The sequence below is a fragment of the Bombus vosnesenskii genome, unplaced genomic scaffold (assembly GCF_011952255.1).
Source record: "Bombus vosnesenskii isolate JDL3184/JDL3185 unplaced genomic scaffold, Bvos_JDL3184-5_v1.1 scf7180000013299, whole genome shotgun sequence".
NCBI lineage: Eukaryota > Metazoa > Arthropoda > Insecta > Hymenoptera > Apidae > Bombus > Bombus vosnesenskii.
In genome coordinates, this window is record NW_022882949.1 from 1,093,467 (window position 1) to 1,119,511 (window position 26,045).

At 32.4% G+C, this 26,045-nt stretch overlaps 5 protein-coding genes and 1 long non-coding RNA gene across 17 annotated transcripts; 4 read left to right on the forward strand and 2 right to left on the reverse strand.

Annotated features, from left to right (window-relative positions):
- Nucleotides 1-50: 50 nt before the first annotated feature.
- LOC117233895 (general transcription factor IIH subunit 2) lies at nucleotides 51-2,593 on the reverse strand. 2 transcript variants are annotated; one of them, XM_033494588.1, is made up of 8 exons: nucleotides 2,025-2,433; nucleotides 1,866-1,934; nucleotides 1,591-1,792; nucleotides 1,377-1,505; nucleotides 1,133-1,306; nucleotides 800-1,056; nucleotides 474-723; nucleotides 51-384 (listed from the first exon to the last, which is right to left on the reverse strand). In XM_033494588.1, the coding sequence occupies exons 2-8, from the start codon at nucleotides 1,922-1,924 to the stop codon at nucleotides 253-255; spliced, it is 1,203 nt and encodes a 400-aa protein (XP_033350479.1). In that variant the 5' UTR covers nucleotides 1,925-1,934; nucleotides 2,025-2,433; the 3' UTR covers nucleotides 51-252. The 2 variants fall into 2 exon arrangements, with proteins under 2 accessions (XP_033350479.1, XP_033350478.1); XM_033494587.1 differs by lacking the exon at nucleotides 2,025-2,433 and adding an exon at nucleotides 2,445-2,593 and having other exon boundaries at nucleotides 253-384.
- Nucleotides 2,594-2,701: 108 nt separating this feature from the next.
- Nucleotides 2,702-10,803, forward strand: LOC117233890. 8 transcript variants are annotated; one of them, XM_033494565.1, is made up of 11 exons: nucleotides 2,702-2,819; nucleotides 4,326-4,424; nucleotides 4,839-4,981; nucleotides 5,074-5,314; nucleotides 5,390-5,553; nucleotides 5,621-5,751; nucleotides 5,861-6,070; nucleotides 6,168-6,250; nucleotides 6,333-7,406; nucleotides 7,494-8,663; nucleotides 8,769-10,803. In XM_033494565.1, exons 2-11 carry the CDS (start codon nucleotides 4,370-4,372, stop codon nucleotides 8,864-8,866), a joined length of 3,369 nt encoding a protein of 1,122 aa, XP_033350456.1. In that variant the 5' UTR covers nucleotides 2,702-2,819; nucleotides 4,326-4,369; the 3' UTR covers nucleotides 8,867-10,803. The 8 variants fall into 8 exon arrangements, with proteins under 8 accessions (XP_033350456.1, XP_033350457.1, XP_033350449.1 ...); XM_033494566.1 differs by having other exon boundaries at nucleotides 6,333-6,770; nucleotides 7,086-8,663; XM_033494563.1 differs by adding an exon at nucleotides 2,909-3,138 and having other exon boundaries at nucleotides 2,733-2,819; nucleotides 6,333-8,663.
- A 193-nt stretch (nucleotides 10,804-10,996) lies between these two features.
- LOC117233748 lies at nucleotides 10,997-15,379 on the forward strand. Its single transcript, XM_033494306.1, has 12 exons — nucleotides 10,997-11,170; nucleotides 11,237-11,375; nucleotides 11,432-11,585; nucleotides 11,654-11,792; nucleotides 12,406-12,690; nucleotides 13,828-14,022; nucleotides 14,147-14,272; nucleotides 14,381-14,482; nucleotides 14,562-14,683; nucleotides 14,780-14,980; nucleotides 15,081-15,174; nucleotides 15,251-15,379. Exons 1-12 carry the CDS (start codon nucleotides 10,997-10,999, stop codon nucleotides 15,377-15,379), a joined length of 1,860 nt encoding a protein of 619 aa, XP_033350197.1.
- A 424-nt stretch (nucleotides 15,380-15,803) lies between these two features.
- LOC117233904 lies at nucleotides 15,804-18,932 on the forward strand. The gene is made up of 10 exons (XM_033494600.1): nucleotides 15,804-15,901; nucleotides 15,975-16,170; nucleotides 16,249-16,467; nucleotides 17,023-17,193; nucleotides 17,280-17,409; nucleotides 17,504-17,671; nucleotides 17,746-18,007; nucleotides 18,072-18,383; nucleotides 18,452-18,665; nucleotides 18,754-18,932. The coding sequence occupies exons 1-10, from the start codon at nucleotides 15,879-15,881 to the stop codon at nucleotides 18,922-18,924; spliced, it is 1,866 nt and encodes a 621-aa protein (XP_033350491.1). The 5' UTR covers nucleotides 15,804-15,878; the 3' UTR covers nucleotides 18,925-18,932.
- On the reverse strand, nucleotides 16,345-21,138 carry LOC117233905. Of its 3 annotated transcripts, none has more exons than XR_004493440.1 (3): nucleotides 20,925-21,138; nucleotides 20,593-20,841; nucleotides 16,345-16,453 (listed from the first exon to the last, which is right to left on the reverse strand). It is a non-coding gene; the product is annotated as an uncharacterized LOC117233905 (long non-coding RNA). The 3 variants fall into 3 exon arrangements; XR_004493439.1 differs by having other exon boundaries at nucleotides 20,921-21,138; XR_004493441.1 differs by having other exon boundaries at nucleotides 16,390-16,453; nucleotides 20,576-20,841; nucleotides 20,921-21,138.
- A 61-nt stretch (nucleotides 21,139-21,199) lies between these two features.
- Nucleotides 21,200-24,930, forward strand: LOC117233900 (ADP-ribosylation factor 1). Of its 2 annotated transcripts, none has more exons than XM_033494595.1 (5): nucleotides 21,200-21,641; nucleotides 22,527-22,698; nucleotides 22,847-22,956; nucleotides 23,120-23,245; nucleotides 23,467-24,930. In XM_033494595.1, exons 2-5 carry the CDS (start codon nucleotides 22,551-22,553, stop codon nucleotides 23,629-23,631), a joined length of 549 nt encoding a protein of 182 aa, XP_033350486.1. In that variant the 5' UTR covers nucleotides 21,200-21,641; nucleotides 22,527-22,550; the 3' UTR covers nucleotides 23,632-24,930. The 2 variants fall into 2 exon arrangements, with proteins under 2 accessions (XP_033350486.1, XP_033350487.1); XM_033494596.1 differs by having other exon boundaries at nucleotides 21,212-21,346; nucleotides 23,467-23,939.
- Nucleotides 24,931-26,045: the final 1,115 nt, after the last annotated feature.

Here is a 26,045-nt window from a genome sequence, read left to right on the forward strand (position 1 = left end):
CGAGAACTTCATTACACAGAGAGTATTTTACAGGTTAATATAAAAAAAAATAAAACGAACTTCCATTAGTGTTATTATTGTCTTTTCATTGATTCATTCCTCTTTAATAAGAAGAAATATTTTTTATACGTGCATCATGAACCAGTTCTACATTATAAAAATGTGTTGCTTATAAAATTGGTCTTAAGTTCAATATTCTATTAAAATACTTTGCTTTAAGTAATTCATTTTATTTTATATACATTGAATAAATTAATTTCTATCTGCAGACTTTTGATATGTATCTGGATTGGTAGCACAGCCAGGACATGTATGTAAAGATTCATGAATAAATATTTCACAGTCTAAACAAAATGTTTCATTACATTTATTACAAATGTATACCTGGAAAAAGATACAGTTCTAGTTTATATTTTACAAATTATATTTATATATTGTTCTTATTAAAGTATGTGGTGATGCATTGATTATACCTTCTTATCTTTTTGAGACAATATCTTCTGACAACCATAACAAATTGAAGGAGTTCCACTGAATACAACTTCCTTAAAAGATTCAACAGGGAATAAATAATGATAGGACCGTGCTAAATGTGGAGCAGACACCAATGTTAATCCACATGCTCTGCATTCTACTGGAAGTTCACAATGTTTGCTTAAACACTGAGGACAGAGATATCCTGTACTAAGAAGTTTAACAGATTCATCTGAACTTTCTGCATGACTGTAAAAGAAAAAGATATTTTCTTCCCTTTAAAAGAACATTTTATTTATGAATTAACAATTAAAAAATTATTTACCACATGCAAACTGCCATAGCTGAATCATTTGCAGAAGAATGTAATGCATGATGAGGGAAACCCATTTTTACAAGAGCAGCATCTAATCTAGTTGCAGCTGGAGGAGGATCTATGTGCATATTTAACTGTTCCTTGTAATGTTTATCATCCAATGCAACGCCATGCTCTCCACCAGTTGCTGTTGCCATTCTTTTACAAATATATAGTTCAGCAGCCAAACCTATCACACTGCACCTGACAGAATCTGTCTTCATGTTCTATAACCAAAATTAACACGTAACATTGTAGTATAATTTGTGTTACATAGTACATCTTAGAATTTACAATACATACTTGTATAGTTTCATTGATATCTCCTGGATCACATGTTGTAAGTGCTCCTACTATTATAAGTATTTCTTTGCTAGCATGTGATGGTAGGAGACGTAATGACTTCAAAGCTAGCTCTATGGAGTTTTGCAATGAAGGTTCACCTACTGGGGCAATTTGTTGCATGTTTTGTACTTCCTACAAATATATAAAAATACGTACTTATAGATCAAAATAAAAATCTAAACAATGCTCTAAAAAAATTTACCTTCACATGTTTTTTAGAATTTCCAGCTAATTCGCTTATTTTTTCTGCTCTCTTATTCCTTGTGATAATTACTCCTAACTGACTTATAGGATTTTGATAAAAGAATTCTTCAATAAAATCTTCTAAAAGCTAAAAAAATTAATTTGTAACAAAATATAATGATATATATATAATTATATAATATCAAATATAGTATAAAGGTATCAATAGGTACCTTTAAAGAACATAGAAAACGAGTTGGTTTCAAATCTTGAAGTGACATTGATTCAGAAGCATCAAGAATTACATAAAGGTGCCTCATCATCCCTAATCTGGCACCAACCTTCTTTTCCATTTGACGTTTTCTTTTGGCATTGTGAATAATATCTGCAACTGATGCTTCCAACAATCCATGATCATCTTCTTTGATTGCTTCCCTGTATAAGAAATTATTTATATATAATAATTGTATATAATAACTCATTAAAGTATTTTAAAAAATATGAATACCATGTCTTTTCATAACCAGTCTCCCATCTATACTCTTTCTCCTCTTCTTCATCACCCATTTTTTAATTTCTGAAATAAATACCACAATCAAATTCAATTCGTTTAATTAAGAAATTATATTCCAAACTTTCTTTCCAATAAATTTGGAACAATGCTTACTTTAGATGATTGTATTCAATCTTTCGAAGAAATAAGGTTAATGTTGTTTATATTATCGCTGACATTAAAACTTATATGTCAATGGTATGATTGAAAAGATTAACGTGTCTCTTAATACTTGGCAAATATTAACAACATAAAATTACAGTTGAAAGAAAGAAATTCTCAAAACAATATAATAAATTTCTACAAAAAATCTTCATACAGCATACAACTTTCGTCCGGTAATACAAGAATTAATCTATTTTTTAAATTGCTCATAAATTGAAAGAAACATATCAAACATAAATAAAATGCTTTGGCGCATTAAGATTTAATTTATAATTAAATTAAAGAACAATTAATCGCATATAGAATTCATAAATCGGTAATAACCAATGACTATTTACCAAATCTTGACATCAATTAACATAAACTTACCTTTTCTATACTCGACCCAATGCCGGAACATAGATGAGTTTGTCGAAGAAAAGCGGCATGTTTGAATTAGACAACGGACCCTATAAAACAAACTCCCTTCTCCATAAACAATTTCTTTTTTTCCTCATAATCTTACTCGAATATAATATTTCAAGCATAAAATATATAATTATAGATGAAGTATCTCCTGCAAAAGAAGATAAAGGAAAATTAACGAGTAACATTTTCCCGCCAAAAAGGTGAGCTGTTGCCGTGGCGGGCAAGCGCCATGGCGCCACTGTCGTCAGACGCGATCACTGTTTTCATACCATCTCGTGCAGCAACAGCAATTATTTCCAGATCAGGAAGATCTAATTTTTCCACGGTTTACCGGGTGTAAGTTGTTATCATTGGTTTAACACTTGATCGGGTTGAAATCGGTAATGGGCATTAAGTGTGTTCAAAAAATATTCATGGGTAGACAGGAAGTGAATAGTCGGGGAGAGTTTTCGTGACGAGAGCCATCTTGACGAGCATCGGCTTGCTCATGATAGACAGAGGACGAGTCTGTGGCGGCGGCGGCAGCGGCGATGGAATCGTTTCTAAATGTTCCCGTGAATTCTGAACGCTCGTGTTGTCAGCAATTAGTATAATCGTTTATATCGTACATATTTTTCACAGTAAACCGGCTAGTATTTCAAGAACACATTTATTTGTGAGTTTTATTCGTTGGTAACTTACGCCACTGGCCGCGTTTACAATGACTCCATGCTGTGTGCCTCTCGACGTCCTACCATTTATGCGGGAATTCATTTAGTTTAAATAAAAAAGACCCCGCCGTAAGATATTTCTTCGTGATAACGCTTCGAATCGTGCGAGAATAATTCAGAGAATTATTGTACATAGTAGTGTGTGTTGAGTGGATCATTGAATTAGCCGTAACAACGGCAGTGGTGTCTTGTTAAAAAATGTTCGCAGTTCGATTTCCACCGGCATGTTGCGTATAAATTTTTCTGACACCCGCGAAACTTCGAACTCCGAATGTTACGGCTTTTTTTCTTTTAATTAAAATATGCTACAGAAGTGACCTAATAATGTTTTTACACTGTTTGTTTAAAGAAAATAGGTTTATTCAACGAATTTATTATATAAATTGTTAAAAAATTTATTTGTAAAGGTTCATCGATGCATTTACTAATTAATACACGTTATAAGTGCTACATAATATTTATATTAGATTGTATATTTTTATGTATTTATGGAAGTTTTAAAATACAAAAATACATTTAAGGGTGCAAAATATCGAAAATAATATTTGATATAATATCTGATAGGTGCAACAAACTTTTATTTAAATTTCATGTCTTTACTTATATTTATAAAAATTTTAAAATGCATAAAGGCCCACAGTCTATTTATTATACAGAGGATAGATATTATTTGTCACAATATATATTTTGGTGTAATTAATTTTTATTTTCTTTTACTTGCTAATTAATTAATTAATCTAAAATATGGATCTTATCATTGAAATTTTAGTTCATTTATAGAGAATATATGTATAATATATGTTCATGTTAGTATATAGTAACCGTGAATTTAAAATGTATAATATAATGTTCAAAGAATTATTGAATAATTGAATTAATCTGTTATTAATATATTGTCATTTTAGTTCACTTGTAGAGAATATATGTATAATATATGTTCATGTTAGTATATAGTAACCGTGAATTTAAAATTTATAATATAATGTTCAAAGAATTATTGAATAATTGAGTTAATCTGTTATTAATATATTGTCATTGATTAATTGTTTTGTCTTATATGCTTGGTATAATATGAGTAAAGTTGTCAGTGGACAGTCTCAGTAGAAATTAAAAGAAAGTGTTATTTTTTTAGAAAAGAAGCTTGTGGATAGAGACTTAAATACATTATTGAACAAAATGGAGGGTGGCGATGGCCCTTCGGCCATTAGTAGTAATCCTACTGTTATTAAAGGTAATATTTACAATTTGTCATTAGTAATATGCTATGTAAACAACAAGCCTTTGTTTATTGTACTGCTATAAACACAACTATTACATAAATATATAAGTTTATTAAAAATAATAATATAATTTTAAACTCTTAACAAAGTGTATTATTACATAAAATATTAAACAAATTAAATTTATTATAGTTAGATCAAATTTATTAAAATTTGAAAGCTGTAGATATGTATTCTTTTGAACAGTTTCATAACAGATAATTTATATGAGTATAAAAAGTTAGTAATCACTGGTACATAAAAGTGAGAGTCCTGGCATATTGACCAAAATGTAAAAAGAATCTTATTTTGAAGATGTATTTTACAATCTTTATTACTATGATTAATTTACAAACATAAAATAATAAATTTTATTATGTTATTAGCTGCACAAGAAGAAATGGGAAGATTAGATGTTCTTGTGTGTGGACAGTGCCATTCAGTTTTTCATTTTATTGAAGAATTCCAAGAGCATCGTACAAAAGAAGGTGCTTGCACCCAAGTTTCACATTTTCGTGAAAATAGTAATGTTAGTAACCCTTACATCACTATTAAATCATGATGACATTGAGAAATAACTCTGGAATAAGAATATCACTATGTTATTTTAACTTTTTGTAGAATGAGCAAAAAGCACAAGTATGGGCTTTCCTTTTATGGAAAGATTCACAAATACAACAGGAAAGTTCAGATAGGGACTCAACAAATTCATGGAAACTATATCAAAAATGGTGCAAAATGGATACACACATAAGAGATTCGTGGATTGCAGCTGGGAAAACTATACAAACATTTACTAAAATTAGTAATGCAAAAATGCAAGATGTACCAAGGCAAAATCAAATAACTACTAATGCAGAAGGTGCATATCAAAAAAGCAATAATTTTATTCTGATTTAAATGATCAATGCACTTAAGGTATTCTGTACTATTATAGGAAAACCAATAGTAGTCCGTAAAGTAATTAGAAATGGACAACCGGAAGATGATAGTAGAAAAGATACTAAAACTTCGGAAGCAAAGAATCAAAAAAGTAATGAATCTTTCGAGGAAGTAGAAAAGAAAGAAAAACCAAAATTGAGACCGACAATAAAACTCAAGGTCAGCTTCGTTACAGTTCAATAACTTTAACGTATGTAAAAAGCTAATAATTTATTCATTATTATAGACCAAATCAAATAAAGCTGGTGATGACGACTCAAGCGATGAAGAGTATGTAGTAGAAAAAATTTTAGCTAAACGGTTTAACCCGAAAAAAAGATGTTCGGAATATCTATTAAAATGGGAAGGTTTTGGACAGTAAGTTTAATTTATAATATAACCGTACATTTTTAAACAGGAGGATAATACAATAAATTACGAAAGATATTAAAAATATTCGGAGATAAAAATATGCGAATAATTACAGTGAGCATAATAGATGGGAGCCTGCTGAGCATGTAGCTACGTGTAAACATTTACTAGAAGAATTTGAAAGAAACCTTGCTAAAAAAAAAGAATTGAAAGCAGCTCAACAGCAGGCTACTGCTAAGGCAGCAGGTCGAGGTGCTCATCCCGCACAAAAAACAATTATAAAAGCTGAAGCTAAACCTGGACCAAGTACTGCAGGTCAAGTAGGGTAAGGCAATTATTTTTTGCCTACAGTTTTTACAATTTTCAGTGTGTTCTCTATATTTATAAAATAACACTTCAAATTACAAATTTTCTGTATGTAGACGACCTATGCGATCAAGTAAATCAAAAGCAATGGATCAAGTGAAGCAGTGGTGCGGTTCCATGAAGGACGAAGACAATGACCGTATGTGTATTTTATAATATAGTTCATATTGTATATACACTGCAAATGTTAGAAACATATTAAGATTCCGAAATTTGTTTAGTATTAGGGAAAAGAAAGATGGATTATTCGGAGAGTGATTCCGAGGATGGTGGCAGTAGCGTTGTCAAACGAACTAAAGGCGACACAGGTAGTGACGAAGACTGGACTGGAGAGTCTGAGGAGGAAAAATTGTTGGGTCGAAGTGATATGATTCAGCGCGCATTTAATCGTGCTAATGCTCAATCAAACGGGTCTAACAGAGCAAGTGGTTCGTCTACAGATCTTGCGACTTCATTGGGACTTCAATCTCCCGAAGGAGCAAAATCTAACCAACCACCAGTCTTAGTTGCGAATGCCAAAGGAGTCGTTAAAGTTGACCCGAAGCAAATGCCAAATTTAACATCCGGCGTTTACGTAATGTCACGGAAAGATGGCATCATTAAGTTGGACTCGTCCCCTAGCGGAAAATTGGCTGTAAAAGGTTCGCCAACCACACAAGGTGTTTTGATGGTTCAAAATCGAGATAATACTAACGTAGTAAGGAAGCAAGTAATATCCGCATCGCAATCGAATTCTGTAACACCGGTAAAAGTGGTTTCTAAAATGGATGGAGGTCAAGTAGTAACTCAGATGAAAGTAGTTTCTAAGCCTGTTACGAGTAAAGCAGGAGGTATACAGAAAACAGAGCCTATAAAGATCCAGCCGAAACCAGATCCGACACAGTTACCGCAGATACATGTCGTGACCGCGGTGCCGGCTCCCATAACTTTGCAGCCAAGAATAAGTACAGGAATACGTCCTGGACCTGTTACAGGCCAACGCAGTGCGGACGGTCGACCTTTGTTACCCAGACCTCCACTGCGTGCGACGACACCAACTAGCGTACTTGGAATCGGGTCAACAATTCGCACACCTGTTAGGGCGCCAGCCCCGAAACAAATTCAGTCTCAGCAAACACGCCAGGTACTACAAAAACGTACGACGGCTGTAACTACGCAAAGTAACTCGGTGAGTCCTGGAAATGTCACTCAAGTTAGACCAAAGTTTACGGTGCTTAGCCCACAGCCGAAGCAAGTGGTAAAATCTGGAACTAGTCCAGTGCAACAGGCTAAACAGTCTCCGAAAACACCAGTTGGTAAGCCACAGTCATTATTATCTCCGCAGCAAAAGTTATTAATGGCAAAAAGAAAAGCTCAAGAAGCAGCGGGTATCATTAAACCAGGTGGCCGCGGCCTCCTAGCAGCTGCCCGTGTTACCGCCGGTCGAGGCAGAGGGAAATTGGCTGAAACACCAGCGACGGCCACTCCGGGGAACAAACTGAAAGAAAGTAAATTGGCGGAAGGTGATGGACTTCATATGGAGTTCCACGAGGTAGGCTCCGAAGAGAGTAGCAGCGATGTTGAACCGGAGCTTCCACCTCCTGAAGCTGATACCATTGCCACTACGGAGCCTGATAGTCCACCTAGGCCGTTTACTCTTTGTCCATTGACGGGCCGTATCATTGGACCGGATGGTGAACCCGTCGAACAACCAGCTGAACCAGAACCTGAACTTGAATCTACGGGAACTCCGTTGTCTACCATTAAAGCCGCTACAACTACATCAGAGAGTATAGACGTCTCCGCTACAACCACCACCACAGAATTGGTTCTACCTTCTCTTGATTCTCTTACAGAGGGTGGTGGAATAATGAGAGTTGAAATGAGTCCCGGTGGAACGACAGGAACGATCGTTCAGACCAGCGAGCCAGCGCAAATCAATTTGACGAATGTATCTGTTCCTGCACCGGATCTTCCTTGTTTGGATGATACAGCTCCTGCCGTGGCCACACCAGCCACAACCACGACAACACCGTTAACAGAAGCGACACCAACCAGTGAATCATCTATTGCAGCAGGATTAACTACAGCCACTGTTACCTCGACTAACACAATAGCAATCGCGTCTACCGATGTAAAAACTGAAGAAAAAATATCAGAAGAGAGGAAGGTAACCGAAGACACATCAAACTTGGTAACAATAACTGGAGAGGATGGTGTTGTTTATCAAGTGGCTGGTCAAGCTGAGGATGGCCAGACATTATTGGTAACTCGAGATGCTGATGGCGAGCAACAATGTGTATATGTTACCACAGAGCAACAAGGAGACGAAGGCTCTGTTTTAACGTTAGATCACGCTGTGGCGGAAGCTGTAGCTCAATTAATACCTGATCAAGTAAATCTGGCTTCGCAGTTCTATGTAAAGGAAGGTGGTACAGAACCTACTGAAAATCCAATGGTAATGTCTATCATGGACAACACGAATACGGCGGATGTGACGGAGGGACAAGAAGATGGTGATGGTCATGGCCAAGTTGTAGCTCAAGTCGTACAAGCGGAAGAACCTACTCCAGGTAATGTACCGAATTTAAACATTCGTTTCAAACTTAAACTTAAACTTTACTGAAAACTAAAGTAAAAGGACATATTACTAAAATTTAATTGCATTATTATGTTAGGTGGAACAAGAAGAGTAGTCTTACTCTTACCTGACGGAAATCTAATGATGACGGAAGTAACGGAAGAACAATATGCTGCGCTCGGACTCGGCAAGTGAAGAAACACTTAACATTAATATCATGTGGAATGAATAAACGATTATGCATCGAACTATAGAATTTACAATGGAAGTTGTACGCTTAAGGGATGATCGTGGGTTGTATATATGTAAGAAGATTTACTTCGTACAATTGCAATGAAATTATCCACAATTTTTCCAGCTGAAAACAGATACAATGTGAAAGAAAAAGAACAATAAACACATATAGCTGGTATATTGTAAAAAGAAGAAAAGGGAAAAATAATAACAGAATCGTAATTACACAGAAATCTAGAATAATAGATTAATGGATAAATAATTATGTTTTAGAAATTCATATTTCAGTGTCCCAAATCCGCTGGAATCTTAATTTTTATTCGTTTAATTTATAAATGTGAAGAGAGAGCGAGAGAGAGAGAGAGAGCGAGAGAGAGTAAACGCGAAAGAAAAACAAATATATTGCATCTTTGAGGAAAATCCATTACACGTTTGAACTAAGCATTGTATTTGTAGGATAGTGAAGTATAATCTGGGGTTTTATATTTTCCACACAATAATAGGCTTTTAATAAAGACCTTTATTCCCCCGCATACAAAGTCCAAGCTTATATAGCACGATATATTTGGTCAGGTTTTAGAGAAAAGTCACGAGGAATTTATTGGTAATTATCAAAGGACAAATCGGCATTTCAGAATGTAAATATATTGTTGAAAAAGAAAAGCAAGAGAAAAGAATCGAATATTTCGATTATTTCTATCGCGATGATTTTTTATATAAAACTTGAACCTAGTTTGACTCTGTGCTAATACATATACCTTTCTTTACCACAAGATCCATATAAATTATAATTTAATACTCTTTGATTTCTAAAATCATCCTATTCTAACACGAATATTCGTAATAATATTTAAATTCGTGCATGGTAAATTATTTACGCGAGCGCAAAAATTCATTTCTTTCCTTTTTTTGCATTAAGGACTGTGTATGCTTACTCTTAATAGATTAAAATAAGTGCACTCTTATAAAAGGAAATAAACACATAATTTTTAAATCTATAAGGCTTTTAAAACAAAAGAAAGAAGATGAAAAGAGGACAGAAAAATACAGTGTTGTTTAATGCAATATCATGCGCGTCTCATTATTATCAAGCTCCCATTCCTTTTCAGGTTGCTCGATACATAATTACACATGTACAATTAATGCCCAAGATATTTGTTGAATAACTACGATGCTTTTCGAAACACGCTAATCGCTTCCTGCGCTATTGTGCTTTTGACAACAAGAACGAAAGTGTACCAATTTTTTATATCTTAAGACGAAGAATTAATACTTGTGTGAACGATGGTGGAGGTCTCGTTGAACGTATTATAGAAATAAGCAACGTTGAGAATCTGTGAGATCTCTCTCGCTTGTTTATTTAATAGACTGTACAAAGCGTAATCTATAATGTCATATATGTAACAGAGAAGGGAAAACAATGAAAAATACGTGCATATAATGTTTATGCGCGTGGAAATAATTATACATATGTATGTGTATGTATATGGGTTTAGAAAGCAAGGAAGATACACGAATTCTTTGTATTTACGAAATACAATTTACGATAAATATAAATAAGTGTACCTTATTGTGATTGTATTGCGACTATGTCAAATGAAATGAGACGTTTTTTCGTCGACGTAAATAATAATTAATTATAATAGGGTTAAACTAGATTCAAGCGTTTAATTATAAGCAGTCTGCTCTCGCAATAAAATGAAAAGAGGAAGAACTGCACGTAACGAGAACGATTTTTAATTATATTTCGGTATAAGAAGAAACTATTTTGCACGATGTACGGCCAGGAATATAAAATCCTAGTATTTTACTAACATACTCCTTTTGTACATAGAACTTCATTCTCTAAACCTTTATATAAAAAATTGTTTCCAAATAAACCATAGTGTCAAAATTAATCTACTTACTTATTTTTCATCATAATCGTTACTGTGTTCTAATTATTTATTCCTTAACCACCATGTATATATTTGTTCAAATTTTATTTAACACTCACAAAAAAGATTTAAATAACTAAGCATGCAATGTATTCATTTGCGATTTCATTTGTTAATCGTAATTAAAGATTGATTGACAAATCTTTTTCATAAAATGAGTCTTATCCAGATGGAAGATAATGATAGCAAAACATATACTCAATCTGTCCAAAGAAGACTTGAAAGTATGGTACAATACAGAAATGATAATTGGAAAATGTCATATGGTTTTATTAATACTACTCAAAAAAACGTGGTTTTGCAACAAAAATCGACCTATCTACTCTGTGTCAGTATCTTCATATTTTTGACTGACAGAGAAACCAAAATAGTCAAATATCCATGATTTTTACAGACCTACAAAAATAGGTTACAAAATGCTTGCCCAGCTGACATTAAACTGCTGAAACGTAACGTTCAGGAAGACTTAAAATCAAAATATGACGAGTTAAAATCTAAAGATGTTGATTTTGAAGAATGTGAAACAGATTTAGGTAGGATACTTAATAAAGTTTTTTAACATATAAAAAATCATCAACAACTTTTTTAGACATACATGCTAGTGAGTTAGCAATAGATCCACCAAAAGTGAAGATTTGGAACGAATACAGAAAACTGTTAGAATTATCAAGACAAAGACCAAAATCAAAACTTAAGCAATCATTGATACACGTGACATCGTTACCAAAACTTTATGTCAATAAGTATATCTATTAAATAACAGTTAAAAACGTCGAATTTCATAATCTTCGTATTAAATCTTCCGAACCAGGTCTTACTCCAAGCTACGATCAGATTTAAGCACTCGAGTGAAAAGAAGTATACTAAGATCTGATACCCAAAAGAGTATATTAGTGGCCAACACGAATTACGTGCAATTTCGTAATTTTAAATTGAGAAAGATGTATAAGGTTCGCCTCGACTAATTCCCATTTAATCCTTCGGCAGTGCAACGAAATGAAAAAGAATTTAGAATATCTTTTTTCGAAAATAATCGTCCCATTGTCCTGAAGATTTCCTATATGTCTGATATCAAACGTGAAAGATACATATTTTCAATTTTTTATAGGAAATAAATATTAATAATTGTATGTCATGTCATGTATGAGGATGTAAAATTTAAAATATTATGTTTGATTATAGTATGAATTATAATACTATATTTGGTGAATTTTAAGGATCTCTCTTGAGTTGTACTCTTGAAGGGTTAATTTTGCTGCGATCAAACTTTATTTTTTTATATTAGAACGTTTCTTAAATGTGACACAAATACAGAAGAATTATTGTTAATAGGTTAATGATTTTTATGCATTGATACGAATATTTAAAATTTAATATAAAATTTAATACGCAGAAATAATATTCAGTGGGTAAAGCAAATTTTTTTTTAAATCCACCCAAAAGATATGTTTGCATGCATATGAACTTTACGCCAAATAACTTTCTTTCTTAAACGTCTTTTTTCGACTGAAACTAAAGCGAGAGTGAGAAATACATTTTGTAACCGACTTTATTATATGGCAGAAAATAATTATACTGCAAAATGTCAGCAATATCCCAGCAAGATTTCAAATAGAAGGGAGACCGTATCGTTCCAAGTTCCGCGTTATAGTGCAGCCTGTGGTAGAGAACAGAGGCATCGTTCCGCCGGGAATGCAACTGCGATTGATCATTCTGTTCCGTTGCGACGATATTGATACACCAGAAGAAGTATTGGTGTTAAACGTTCAACATGGAAGTTCGGTGATTATCCGGTTGCACGGATACAAAGACCCTCCTATTTTGTTGGGTATAAAAATTACTACAAAATAATGATAGAATAGATATGAAGAATATAGTTTAAGGAAATGCTACAATAATAAGGTAACTTCACTTTATAATTGAATAGACAGTAATTTGTGTAGACCAAAACTCGAAATCAAATTACTCTTTCGAATGTGCTATAAATTCATGATCAACTAATACTTGTAGCAATATACTGTTGCACTTTTGGACACGATATTATATTTCATACTGCCCCTTATTGTTACAAACCCTTCAATTTAAACCTTATATCAATAGCCGAGATGCATAACGTTGTTCAACACAGAATTATAAACTCACGTCGTATAATAAACTGATTTTATCACGGATCTGAAATCTTAACCTTATACATTTTTTTTTTTTTGTCATTTAATTTGTACTTTACAATTTGTCCAGCTGGACATTTGGTAAATTTTTCTAACTTGATTGTTAAATAACATGTGGATGGCTATCCCCAGCGGGATACCATCTTCGAGATTTTGTTGACTTGAGAACGAAAAGAAAGATATGGGATAGATATTTCGCCTTTAAAAGGTTCAAACTCGGAAAATGTATTCAGGTGGGCACCCGGATATGGACATAAGGGTTAACCTGATTTGCTTAGATGTAGAAGAATAATAAATAAATAAAGTATAAATGTAAGGTAAAATGGACTGAAGAGATATAAACTGCTCTTTTGAAGTATTTTCTCTATGTAGGAACTTGCCTGACGGAAGAAATATCGTTCACGTATTCGGACACATACAAGGAACTGTCGAATCAAGCTTGGCACCCAGAGATAGCAATGTCATTCGATAGTTTAGAAGTACGATATTCTAATTCTTAGCAACGATAAGAATACCTGATTATAGCTGACGTCTGACTTCTTCATGTGGATCAAGCGTCAAAGTCATTCTTTTGAGTAACATTTATTGAATCACAGATAAAGATATTTTAATTATTTTATTATTTCAATAATACATTTGGGTAACTTGTTAGAATTATTTATCTTTCCATTCTTTTTCTTAATTTATGATAGAGTGAATTGATAGAGCTTGAACGATATTACATTGACCTTGATATTAGAGACAAGAAATCTTTAGCTCAAATAACGATAAGGGAGTTGCAATGGTTTTACACGTCATCATGACTTTGATTTTTTAGTCTTTTACATTAAATAGCTCTGGAACTTTATCTACCTGGATGACGGAAGACGATAATTTTGTAAGCATGACATTCGACTGTAAGAAAGCCTTTGTAGGAGAAGAAGCTTATGTACTTATAAAATTCAAGAATGTCGGCGGAGAGGGCCAGTTTTTCATAATGAGCGAGGCAGACTGGTTCTCTATGAACATTATAGTAAAACCACTTCCTATTTCTATCCGTTTCATTAAAAAAAAATTCTTCTTAAATATCTTCTTATCTTAAAATATCTTGTTTAATATCTTTTTCTCCATTCCCATTGTATATTTTTTTATTTTAGGATATCACAGACAAAAATAGTTTAAAATTATCCTGTTTTACCGTGTGGCCTGCGTATTTTGCACTGAATACAAACGAAGAACTAGATTTTCGTATGTACTTCTCACCAGAGTGCTATGGAATTCATGTAAATGGAAAATAATTCATTACCCTATTCATATAAAAATATATTTAATTAATTAATTTTCCTCGACTTGCTTATCCACTTCTGACCTTTTATTATCATTTTTGTCAGGTGGAAAAATTATACATATTATGCGATAATTGTACCTTGCTGGAAACAGAGATAATCGGTGATGGATTAATATATGAGTCGAATTTCATCCAGCTTAGTAAAGTATTTATACTATAAACTCGGTGCAAAATAGGATTAATTCAAATATGAAAGGTGACAATTAAAATAAGTAAAATTGCAGCATTTAATGAAATTAACACCATTGGAAAGAAATATTGATAATCAAGCGAATTACTACATAAACCTGAGCACCAATACCCCTGACGGTATCGGGCAATGTATCATTGCTGTAAGCAATATTAGGTATATCATATATTTGTTACCATAAATTTAATAATAAAACAATTTTAGTTTGGTAACTGTTAATTGAATAAATACACTATGATTGTTTTTAAATAGTGAGATCAGCATGCATTTTTCTTGGACGAAACGAAACGTGCAAACTGACATGCACAGAATACATACAAAGAATTATTTTCCCTTAGAACTGCTTCACATTAATCCAGACCAAGGAGTTTTCGCTCCAACTTCCGTGCACTATTTTACTGTAACGGCTGAGTATAAAGATTTACAGCCAAATTATTATTTTGCTGTTCTACAGTGAGTTTACGGCTAAAAAAGTATTGTTACGAACAATAATATTAATTTTGAGTTGTTACTGTGAAAATTAATGCATTTGACATTCATCGAATTCTATTAGATTATACGTAGAAGATATACCAGTTGATGCAGTACCAAAAAATACGGATCTACAAACCAAAGAATGCACCACAAAACGACGAAAATGTCCAGCTGTAAAATCATTTTATTCTCTTTACTAACTTGTCAATTAGAATAGAAACATTTTTTTAAAAGAATACTCATTGTCAGTCTGTAGACATTTGGATCGCCGATGTCGAAGTCTGGTTGCAATACATGATGGATGAGGAGGATAAAACGTGCGTCGATTTTAATGTTGAATTTACATTTAGAGATTTGAAGCTCTCATGTGTCTATTAGCCTCGTATTATCATTTATTATATTGCAAGCAATTTGTTTACATTAATTATTAATTCCTACCTCTCCCATGGGAGTGAGGAAGTCTATAATCACCATTCTTCCATTATTTATTTGAACATAAACAAAGGAATATTATTTACAATTACGAAGGTCCAGTATCTATTTAAAATTGCATTTTAATTGATCAGTGATCGAACAACAGAGGAAATATTGAAACATATCTTGGATGTGCCATCAGATATCAAATATCCTCGATCGGATTACGAAGAAGAAGAAGAAGAAGACAAAGAAGAAATAATAGGGGAAATATTTGAAGAAGGAACATCAACGTGTCAGTTAGTAAGGCTTTCATTAATTTTTCATTTCTGTTGTCATCTTTATTGTGTTTACAAAATTATAGAAATTTACTACATTGTAGGGAGCAGATGAGTTATTTTATCACCACGATTTAGTAAACCTAAACCAATTCGACCTACTGTGGCAAGAGCATATAATAAGCATGGGTATCATTAGACCCACAAGGCTTGTAATTTTAAGATAATTTATGTTACTTAAAAAGCTTTATATTTCTTATTAAGATTATTACGCGTGACAGGACTCTATACATCGGCGTCAAGGAAACTTACATTTTGATATTAAAGAATCTCGCTGATGACTCATTGAATTATTCGTGGGGTGAAGTTAGTGGTTTAGATTCGTCAAAGATGAAACTTTGCGTGTGTCCTGAAAAAGGAGAAGTATTAGCTAGAGGCACTAAAAAAATTGAAATAACTATCACACCACTTTCAGAGGTTAAATATTTGTTTAATTTTTCAAAAATTTGATTTTGGGAAAATATTTGGTTTACTATTTATTTTTATAATTTCTAGGGGATCGTGCAATCGTTATTTATACCATGTTCTGTGGGAGATTCGCGGAAGATGATAATGCTGGGCATCGAATGTTTCGTCGAATCACTTTATGTCATATTTTATTTTCCATTAAACGACGATACGCCATTGTTAATGAATAATTTTGTTAAAGTAAAGTGGCGGGCAGATAGTCTCAAACTTGCTTTGGATATGGCGGGAAAATCTAGACAGCACATGGTACATTTAATTAATAATTTTGAAGATCACAAATAAACATTTTTTTTAATTTATTAACCCTTTGTGCTCGGCTATCTGAGAAGATATCGCAAATCTGGCAAACAACTTGGATGTCCACTCTAAGGAGACAAAGAGATAGATCACTGGTGATTATATAGTATAAAATTACACAAGCTCTAAATTTTTTAAAAATATGTTTCCTTGAAGTTTCACAGTACGAAAAAACAAAGAAATGAAAAATATGCTCAGACATGCCGAATACAAAGGTTTATTTTTTTAAACCTTAAGTTATTTAATCTAAAATTTCATACTTTTAAATTTTCATTTTTAATTTTTCAATCAAACGCTTAGAATTTTTTAGATAAAAATTTCAAATTTTTAATTTTCTTTTTTTTTTTTTTAATTTTAATCCGTTATTATTGTATCATATCCATAAAAGAACGAAAATTGTATAAATTATTTTCTGGTAATAATGATGTAAAATATTATACTAATATTTTGGAATTTTGGCGCGTAATTCAAATGGACTGTCAATCTTAATGTACAACTTCGCAGAAATTATTAGACAAGTACAAAAAGCGAGAGGAACGAGAATTAATGAACACGAATCTGGATCAAGGAGAGGTTCTTAAAGATGCTTCAGCAGGTCCTTCTATGCAAGAAGTGGCAGTTGACGAATCAGGCGAACAGCCCTTCCTAAGTACTCGTACTTCAGAAATCATTAAGGTAGTGAGAAGTTTTTGCATTTTTATCAAACCATAAATATTACTATCGTAATTGTATAATATATATGTTTGACTTAATGACTATAGATGAGCAACATAACAGAAAATGACAATTATTTGGTTTCCTCTGGAAGCATTGTACCATTCCACGAAAAATTCTTACCACTGGTTACACAACCTGTTGTAATAGAATTTCCAGGTTTATCGTTAAGAACAGGTATCTTGATTAAAATTTTGAAAGGAAATATACTCCTCTAAATGAAAAAATAAATATTTATATTTACAAAGAAACGAATAATTCGAACCTTCAGTGCAGAAGAAAACTTTTATAATAAAAAACGAGACTTCGATTCCAACTAATTATTGGCTTCGTATAAAGAACTTTTATCCCATCATGTGTTCGTGTAAATGGAAGTCGCAAGAAGATCGGATCAGGTTCATTTATAAACGAGTTTTTAGTCGGCGGAAGGAATTAATAGGTAGGATATTGTTTACTCGTAAAATTATGAAATTCTAAATATATTATTTTTGGAATGATCTCTTCTATTTACAGAAGACACATTGTGCAAAGTAAAACAACCTGGATCAGGTATGGTAGTCTATGTTGATCCCTTAAATTCAGATATTGGTCCTTTCAAAGCCATGCCTGTGGACATTTATGTTTTTGCTGATACATGGGGTTATTATGTGGATGAATTAGAAATAAATATTGCTGGTTTACCACAGTATACTATAGGGATATGTGTACAAGTTGTTGGATCACCAATATCATTGTCAATTTCTGATAGAAATGAATCTAATATACCTATTATTAGGTATATCCAACATTTTTCTATTTTAAAAAATTCAAATTCAGTATTTTAGAAAATATATTTGTAGATATGGAATGGTAGCTGTAGGTAGTCGCCTACATGGGAGAAAAATATCATTGACAAATACAAGCGCGATACCTATAATTATTGACTGGCATACATTTGTAGTCAAGCCAGTTCTAGAATCAATGCCTTTTAACGTAGCATTTAGCTTTCATACACCATTTACTGACGAATTGGCATCAAAATTGAGAAATAATAAGCAGAAGACTAATAGTGAAATACACCTAGAAAAACACTATCCATACTCAAAAGTCTTACATACATGTGACTCTAGTGAATTCAGCAACACTAGTGATATTACAACATCTAGTTACATGTAAATATTCTCAATAGCAATGTAATAGTCATCAAAAATATACAAGTATATTTTCTGAATTATCTTAGGGAATCCTCACACATGACCTCATCCTGGATGTGTAATGGTGAAATTTCCAAACAGTATACCACCAGTAGCTCCAATAGATGTTCAAAAAGTGAAAATAAATATACAAAAGATGAGATATGCTTCAATGCAAATAATATAATAGAGAAGAAAGACATTGAAATACAAATTTCGATACTTCCTTACTATGGTTTAATTGACACAAGAATATGCACGGTAAAAAAACATTTAAATCTTATTAAAATATTAAGAAAAACATATTGTACATATCAATAATAAAGAAAACATTTTGGTATCTTACAAGGTTACCCCTAGAGAAATGTTCATCCTACCCAAAAGTAATACCTCCCTAATTATTGATATACAACTTGAAAGATACAAAACTATGATGGAAACAAATGAAAGTATCGAAGGAGAATTTTTTTGCAAAATTCTTGGATTTCTACGAGTTGCTCCAAATGATATGTTTGTATAACTGACTTGTGATACAAATCAATGTAAAATATCTACAGTGAATTATATGACACTATATAATAATAATAGGTACAGAGATAACTATTATGCTAGACAGAGTGGCAATTATTTTTCTCCTGTAGAAATTGATGTTACTGCAAATATTATTAAATCTACATTGGATTTTAATATTTCTAAATTTGATAGAACGTTTATATGTTGTGCCAGTAAAGTAATACGAAGTCGAAGGAAAAGATTAGAGTATGTAAAATTACAAAATATAAAATTCTTATTCAAAGAATAGAATATTTCTTCACCTAATCTATTTTTCTTAGACTGACTAAAACATTATTTTTGTACAACACTAAAAACAAGCTAATAGAGATAACTTTAGAAACATATGAACCATTTTATATCAAATCTACATCAATTTATGGAGAAGCAGATCTATCTAAGTCTGGAATTATATGCATAAATCCAAATGGATATATTGAAGTAATTTATCTTTTCCTTTGGCAGAAATACAAATTTTGAGTAACATTCTTTTTATAGGTAAAAATTGCATGTATTGTAGAAGAGAAATTAATTCAAACTATAATGAATACAAGTTCAAATCAAGATTTCCATGATCCAAAGATCACAATAAGGGAACCATTACACATTATACATTCTGATAAACGATATCAAGTATTAATCATTTTTCTTTTTTGTTCTACTTGAATGAACATAATAAATCCTTAAATTTATGTGATTTTAGAACTTGGAATTAATTTTGCAAATATGGTTACCAGTGTTAAAATTATCATCATACACATTAGATTTTGGCCTTGTTTACATAGGTGATGCAAAGAAACTATCATTAACTATCAGAAACTTATCAAGTATAGCCATAATTGTTATCTTCTTTAGTATTTACATACATTAGCATTATTTTAACGTTATACATTAACTAAGTCTTATTGATTGATTTTCATTAGTATGCAGTGTAAATTATAGAATAAATAAAAAGTCCAAAACCAAAGAATTTATGATTGATAAAAGGCATGGAACATTATCAAGTCAATATAACTACCAAGGCTGTTATTTCACAATCATGGTTGCTTTCCAACCAAAGTAATATAATTTAATCATAAATATTCTATCACTAACCATACTGGTCACTGTACAATAATTACAATATTTACAGAAAACCAGGGAAACTATTCGAAACATTAGAAATACTAACAGATATCCCATACAATACAGAAGAATGCCAACTTTACGGAGAAGGAACATTAGATGAAAAATATCATACTCCCGGTGTATAAAAGAATAAACAATTACAAATCTACTTAAAAATTATGATTCATTAACAAAATAAAAAACAGTTTACGAAAGAGAGTTAAAATAAAACAGAGCGTTATTAGTAGTTACGTTAATAGTATTCTAATAAATGATAAATGCGTAAAAGAGAACATAAACATTCATATCGATAACATAATTCCGATTATTATATAAATCGGAATATATAAACTGAAAACATACTAGCACTCAAAAGTTGATATTCTTGCACATAACCTACTATTTATTACTTCTGATCATTTACTTTTCATATTCACATGACACCATGATTTAATTAGCACAAAATAAATTAAATTCTTTCATAGAGAAATAAATATATATAATGTACATACGTAATAGGTTATACTACCGTATAACTTTGTATTACATGATCTTGGATCATTGATAAGACATAATTACATTATTAGAATTGGTAATTAAGAAGAGAAAAAGGGGATTTTCGCTCTCATGAGTGTGGACCTTTCCATCAACAGTGTTAGAGCACGTCCACGTCGTCCAAAGTCGTATACACAGGTAGCAATTCCCACAGTGGAGATAAGGCTCTTAACATCATAATGTGTGCTTCATAAATCAGCCACTAGCCATAGAGCGCTACGATCTAGAAGTTATAGAAAACAGTATATATATATATTTATACACCCGCTGATATACATATATGGTATACTTAGCATAGTTACTAACACTCGCGTGTCTACATTATATTACACATAAGCAATTCAAACTCTTGACTGTGTTTTACTGTCTAGCGGACAAATCGAGAAACATTTGGCTTTCACTAATAGCATTGCCCCCACCACGATAGTTGCCAGACTTGTGCATACGACCGTGAGCACGCTTATTCACCTATACACACTTTCGGAATTTTTGATGACTTTACCGGTGTTCTCTTACTGTATCGCCACCTAGCGTACTGTAGGTATATCACCGAAGATTTTTCCTCGGTCACGTGACCGGCTTAGCCAATCGGAGAATTTTGTGGGCCCTATACGTGGCATAAGGTATGAATCCTTTCCACGTCCGCCATTTTGACATACGGTACTTTTCGAGAGTGTTGGTTTTATGTTTTATCGTTTCCCGTGAATATAATCTTTTTTACTGAAAACGTAAGTAACGCAAGTGGCTTATACCAAGCAACGTGACATTACGGGCGAGTCTCAATAATTAGACGACGTTTCTATATAATGGAACTTTGAGCGGGGAACCTTTCGACGATTTGCGCTGGGGAGTAGGTCGAAGGTGACAGACAACCGGGTGTACGCAGTGGCTTCGCAAACCGCACAATATCTTCCGCCTTTGTCGCAATACCACGGTATTGGCGTTTTAGGTAGCCTGTTGACGATTTTAAAAAAGTGAATAAGATCACCAGTGTGAAACGCTCTAAGAGTGATCCTTAACACGGTATGCTACTCCGATAATCATAGCGATGTATTAAAATGAGAATCAATAAGCGGGCAGCGTGAGCATCTCGTGCGTGCTTCTACACATAATATTTTTTTTCTTTTTCTTTATTTCAGTTCAATTTAATTAAAGTCTATAATTTAACGTTGTTCGAAATATTCGTTGATTACTGTTAAGCGTGTTAGCCTGTAAATGTGCAGGTTAGCTTTTCGGCCTTTGTGTCAGCGTATTGGAGTACTTTACGCATGTTTCTACTCTTATCACCGCCGTCTACGTACATAATTTTTCATATTATTTTTCAGCCACGAAACGTGTGTACTCTACTCTTTTGTGTACTCGCGTACACGCGTTTCGAATTTTTTCATTATTTCGATCGATTTCGTTTTGTGAAAGTTATTTATTTCGAAACAATTTTAAGCCCGATATATATTATTGCACGTTGATCGTATGTACATTGTGTTCTTGCATATGTCGGGCATATATCTTTTCCGACTAATTTTAAAAATCAATTTCGTGATAATTATGTTTTGATAATGTCCTACTTTCATTATTACATGTTGTGGAAAATGATGCTCTTACCCATGTTAATCATTTTTTGATTAAGCATTCACATGTTTATGCACATCTTTGAATAAGATATAGATATATTTTGTATATACATATGTAAATATTGTTTAGTGTTATGAAAGAATGAAGAATAAAGAATTCATTGTGATATAATAAAATTAGATTGTTTATGTGATTTGCTTTATGTAATATGTATCAAATAAAACTTCAGTTTATTTAATCTGGTTTTTTCTCTAGTTTCTCAATCTACGATTTTTTAAAATTTTATTTTGTGTATATGATAAAATGGGACATTAATCTAGTGTTTTATTATTCTAGGTATTTACATAATCAGCATTAATCATGGGGAATATGTTTGCAACATTATTTAAAGGCCTTTTTGGCAAAAAAGAAATGAGGATTTTAATGGTAGGCCTTGATGCAGCGGGTAAAACCACGATATTATACAAATTAAAGTTAGGGGAAATTGTTACTACAATTCCCACTATAGGTAAATATGGTTCTGTTTTTATTTGTCTTTTATTTAAATATCGATATATATATATATATATATATATATAAATAAATGTCAATACATACAGGAAATGATATTATGTATCAAGTGATATAGTTTACTAAATAAATATCGTAAATTTTAGGCTTCAATGTAGAAACAGTTGAATACAAGAATATAAGTTTTACTGTATGGGACGTTGGTGGTCAGGACAAAATCAGACCTCTCTGGCGACATTACTTTCAAAATACACAAGTATGCAATTTATTAATTAAATTCTCATCTTGAAAACGATTAAATTGTACCTCTATGTGTAAAAAATTATTATCTATACAGACATAATAGTTTATTTTACATTTTACTTAAAATATGCTTTACCTCTAATAAAATTATTTTCATAGATTAAATTTATTTTCAGGGGTTAATATTTGTCGTTGACAGTAATGATAGGGAACGTATCGGTGAAGCGCGTGAAGAATTGATGAGAATGTTGGCAGAAGATGAACTTAGAGATGCGGTACTTCTTATATTTGCTAACAAACAAGTGAGTATAGTTCCTGAATTACTAGTATGCTCAGAGTTGTATCTCTTTCATTGTGTTATATGAGAGCATAGAGTATTTTGATAGCATATAACGTTTGTTATGTAAACATTATATATTACTCATGTCAAATGCATAGACTTTATCAATGGAATTAAAAAGAATAAATAAAACGAATAATTTATGTATTTTAGGTTGTACTTATAAACTAATTAATATTTTAGGATCTCCCAAATGCAATGAATGCAGCAGAGATTACCGACAAGTTGGGACTCCACTCTCTCCGTAATCGCAATTGGTACATTCAAGCAACGTGCGCCACAAGTGGAGACGGACTTTACGAGGGCCTCGATTGGCTCTCTAATCAGCTCAAAAATGCCAATCGCTAATTGGAACATTATTCTGTCAACATTCAGTTGCTATATTAACATCATAAAATCAGCTGCACACCTATCCCCCCCATGAAAGAATAATAATATAAACAGAGGTAACACTAAGTGCAAACCGCGAGATCTTTTTGATCTCGAAGTGGAGGGTGGAGATTGTCGAAAGTTGTCATTGTGCCAGGAAGTTTTTTGGGGGGAGGGGAGTGGGGAAATCGGCCGGAAGCACACATTCTAACGGCCACACAAGACTATTGCCTTGTGCAACTTATTATTATAATTATTATTATATTAGCATTATAGTTACACTTTTTACACAGAGATACCACGAGAAAAGTGGAAAACTTGGAAGTAATTGTATTAAAGTACCTAACTCTGAAACATACAATACACTTTGATTAATTAATAATTTGAATATCTTTGGAAAAAAAACTTAAGAACAAAAAAGTGAAGTACCCACGGTGTTGTCAGTTTGAATGCGTTGGACATACTGATTATCATAATGTAGCTGCATATTGTACATTACATTATATAAATACGATGATAAAAATGTGATCAATAGATGAGAGAATGTTGCTCTGTCCACTACATTACAAATGTCACATCGGCCCATCAGTTGACATGAAAAAATGCAGTGAGTGGTAACTGACGGTGCAATGACTTACTGTTTCTAGTTACAAAAGTTTGTTTCTATTTTTTTAAGTTTTCAGTGGTATACGTCGACAAAAGAAAAGTAAAAAAACAATACAAAACTATGCAGAATGGTTGTCTTACTGCATGTGACTATCAGCAGGTGTTGTAATTGCACCCTCCTTCACCTGCTCGCGATTAAAACTAACAGTCAGTCAACCATGTATATCTCAGTGTAAAAGAGATATCATTTATTTATTGCACCTTGATAAGGTAAATTAGAATATTGTCAACATTCCGAAATTATGCATCGATCGTGGCGGGAAATGCAGATATAAAAAATTCGAATGGGAAAAAATATGAGATGAAAAAATGTGGAGTAAAGTAAAAAAAAAGGTAAAAAAAAATGATTAGGAAAGAACCTCTCGCAGCAAAGAGAGATAGGCCTCGCAATTTCTAAGCCAGCAGTGCAAACTGGCATGGCAGTCTGCCAGATGAAGCCATTTTCGCAAAGTCCTTCAATCTCCTAATGTTTTCCTGTCCTTAAAAATATATTGTTTTTACAAAATAATCTTCCCCTAATTGATCAAATCGCCTTTCCGTCATATGCGAAGATTCGTATAATTATATATGAATGTTTAAACAATTTGTGAAATATACTGTAATTGTGCTTTATGTAGTCTATATGTTATTTGCCGTTAAAATAGTTTGTTTTTGTTCTGGCTGGTTTATCGAATAGAATTGATAGAAAGTCCTCCTTTTCGGGGTGCATGCATATTGTGCAAGGAATGACAAGGATAAAGGAATTTCCGCACATATGTGGACGCTGATGACATAGAAACTATTATTATTATTTACATTGGACGAAAACAAACACATCTCTATCCTCGTCGCTTCATGCTCAGCCTTGCATGCATCCCCTTTATTCAGATGATGGTACTTCAGTTAGACAAGCACGATTACTTTTCCCTTTTAATTACTAAAGACTGCACACCGCCTATACCGCATGTTTCATTTAGCAACTTAAGTTCTCTTCCCTCTTCTTTTCTTTCTCTTGATCGACTAATTATACATTAATTATGGATAAATTACAAGTTTCCTAGACTTTTAATTTAATTTTTTTTCAAAAAAAAAATTATATTTTTTTAGTATATAGTAGTATACTTACGTATGGCAAATTTTTTCGACCTTTAATAACGTGTGTATATTTAACGACTAAAGATAAAAGGAATTTTAATGAGGATAGGTCCATGCCTGATAACGAGTATCAGCTCCAACTCTGTCAGAACAAAAATAAAGGACGTAATATTTAAAATGTATCATACCGATTTTTTACCGATACAGACGATCGACTCATTATGCAATAAGATATGCTTTCATCATAAATCATTGTTTTTTTCAGTACGTTCATTCATCTTCATTAATACAGAAATAATGTAATTGAAAAAAAACACAAACAACCGTAGAAGAAATTATACACTAGACCGCTGCGTATTTTGTGTTTAATTCATTAATTATAAATGTATGCATAGAACTCTATAGCACTGTAAACAGATGAATGTTTCTTTGTTTTTTTACTTATTTTAGCGTGTATTAATTTGCTTGACATTCTATCACGATACGTTATTTTAGTTACCGACCAGATTAATTAAAAACCAATATTTAAAAAACTTACGTATTATATATATAAATATATATGTGTGTTATCATCGTAACAACGATAAATGGGTTAAATACTTATAAGTTGCATTCATGACATCGCTCCTATATGCATGACCTTAGTGTCATGA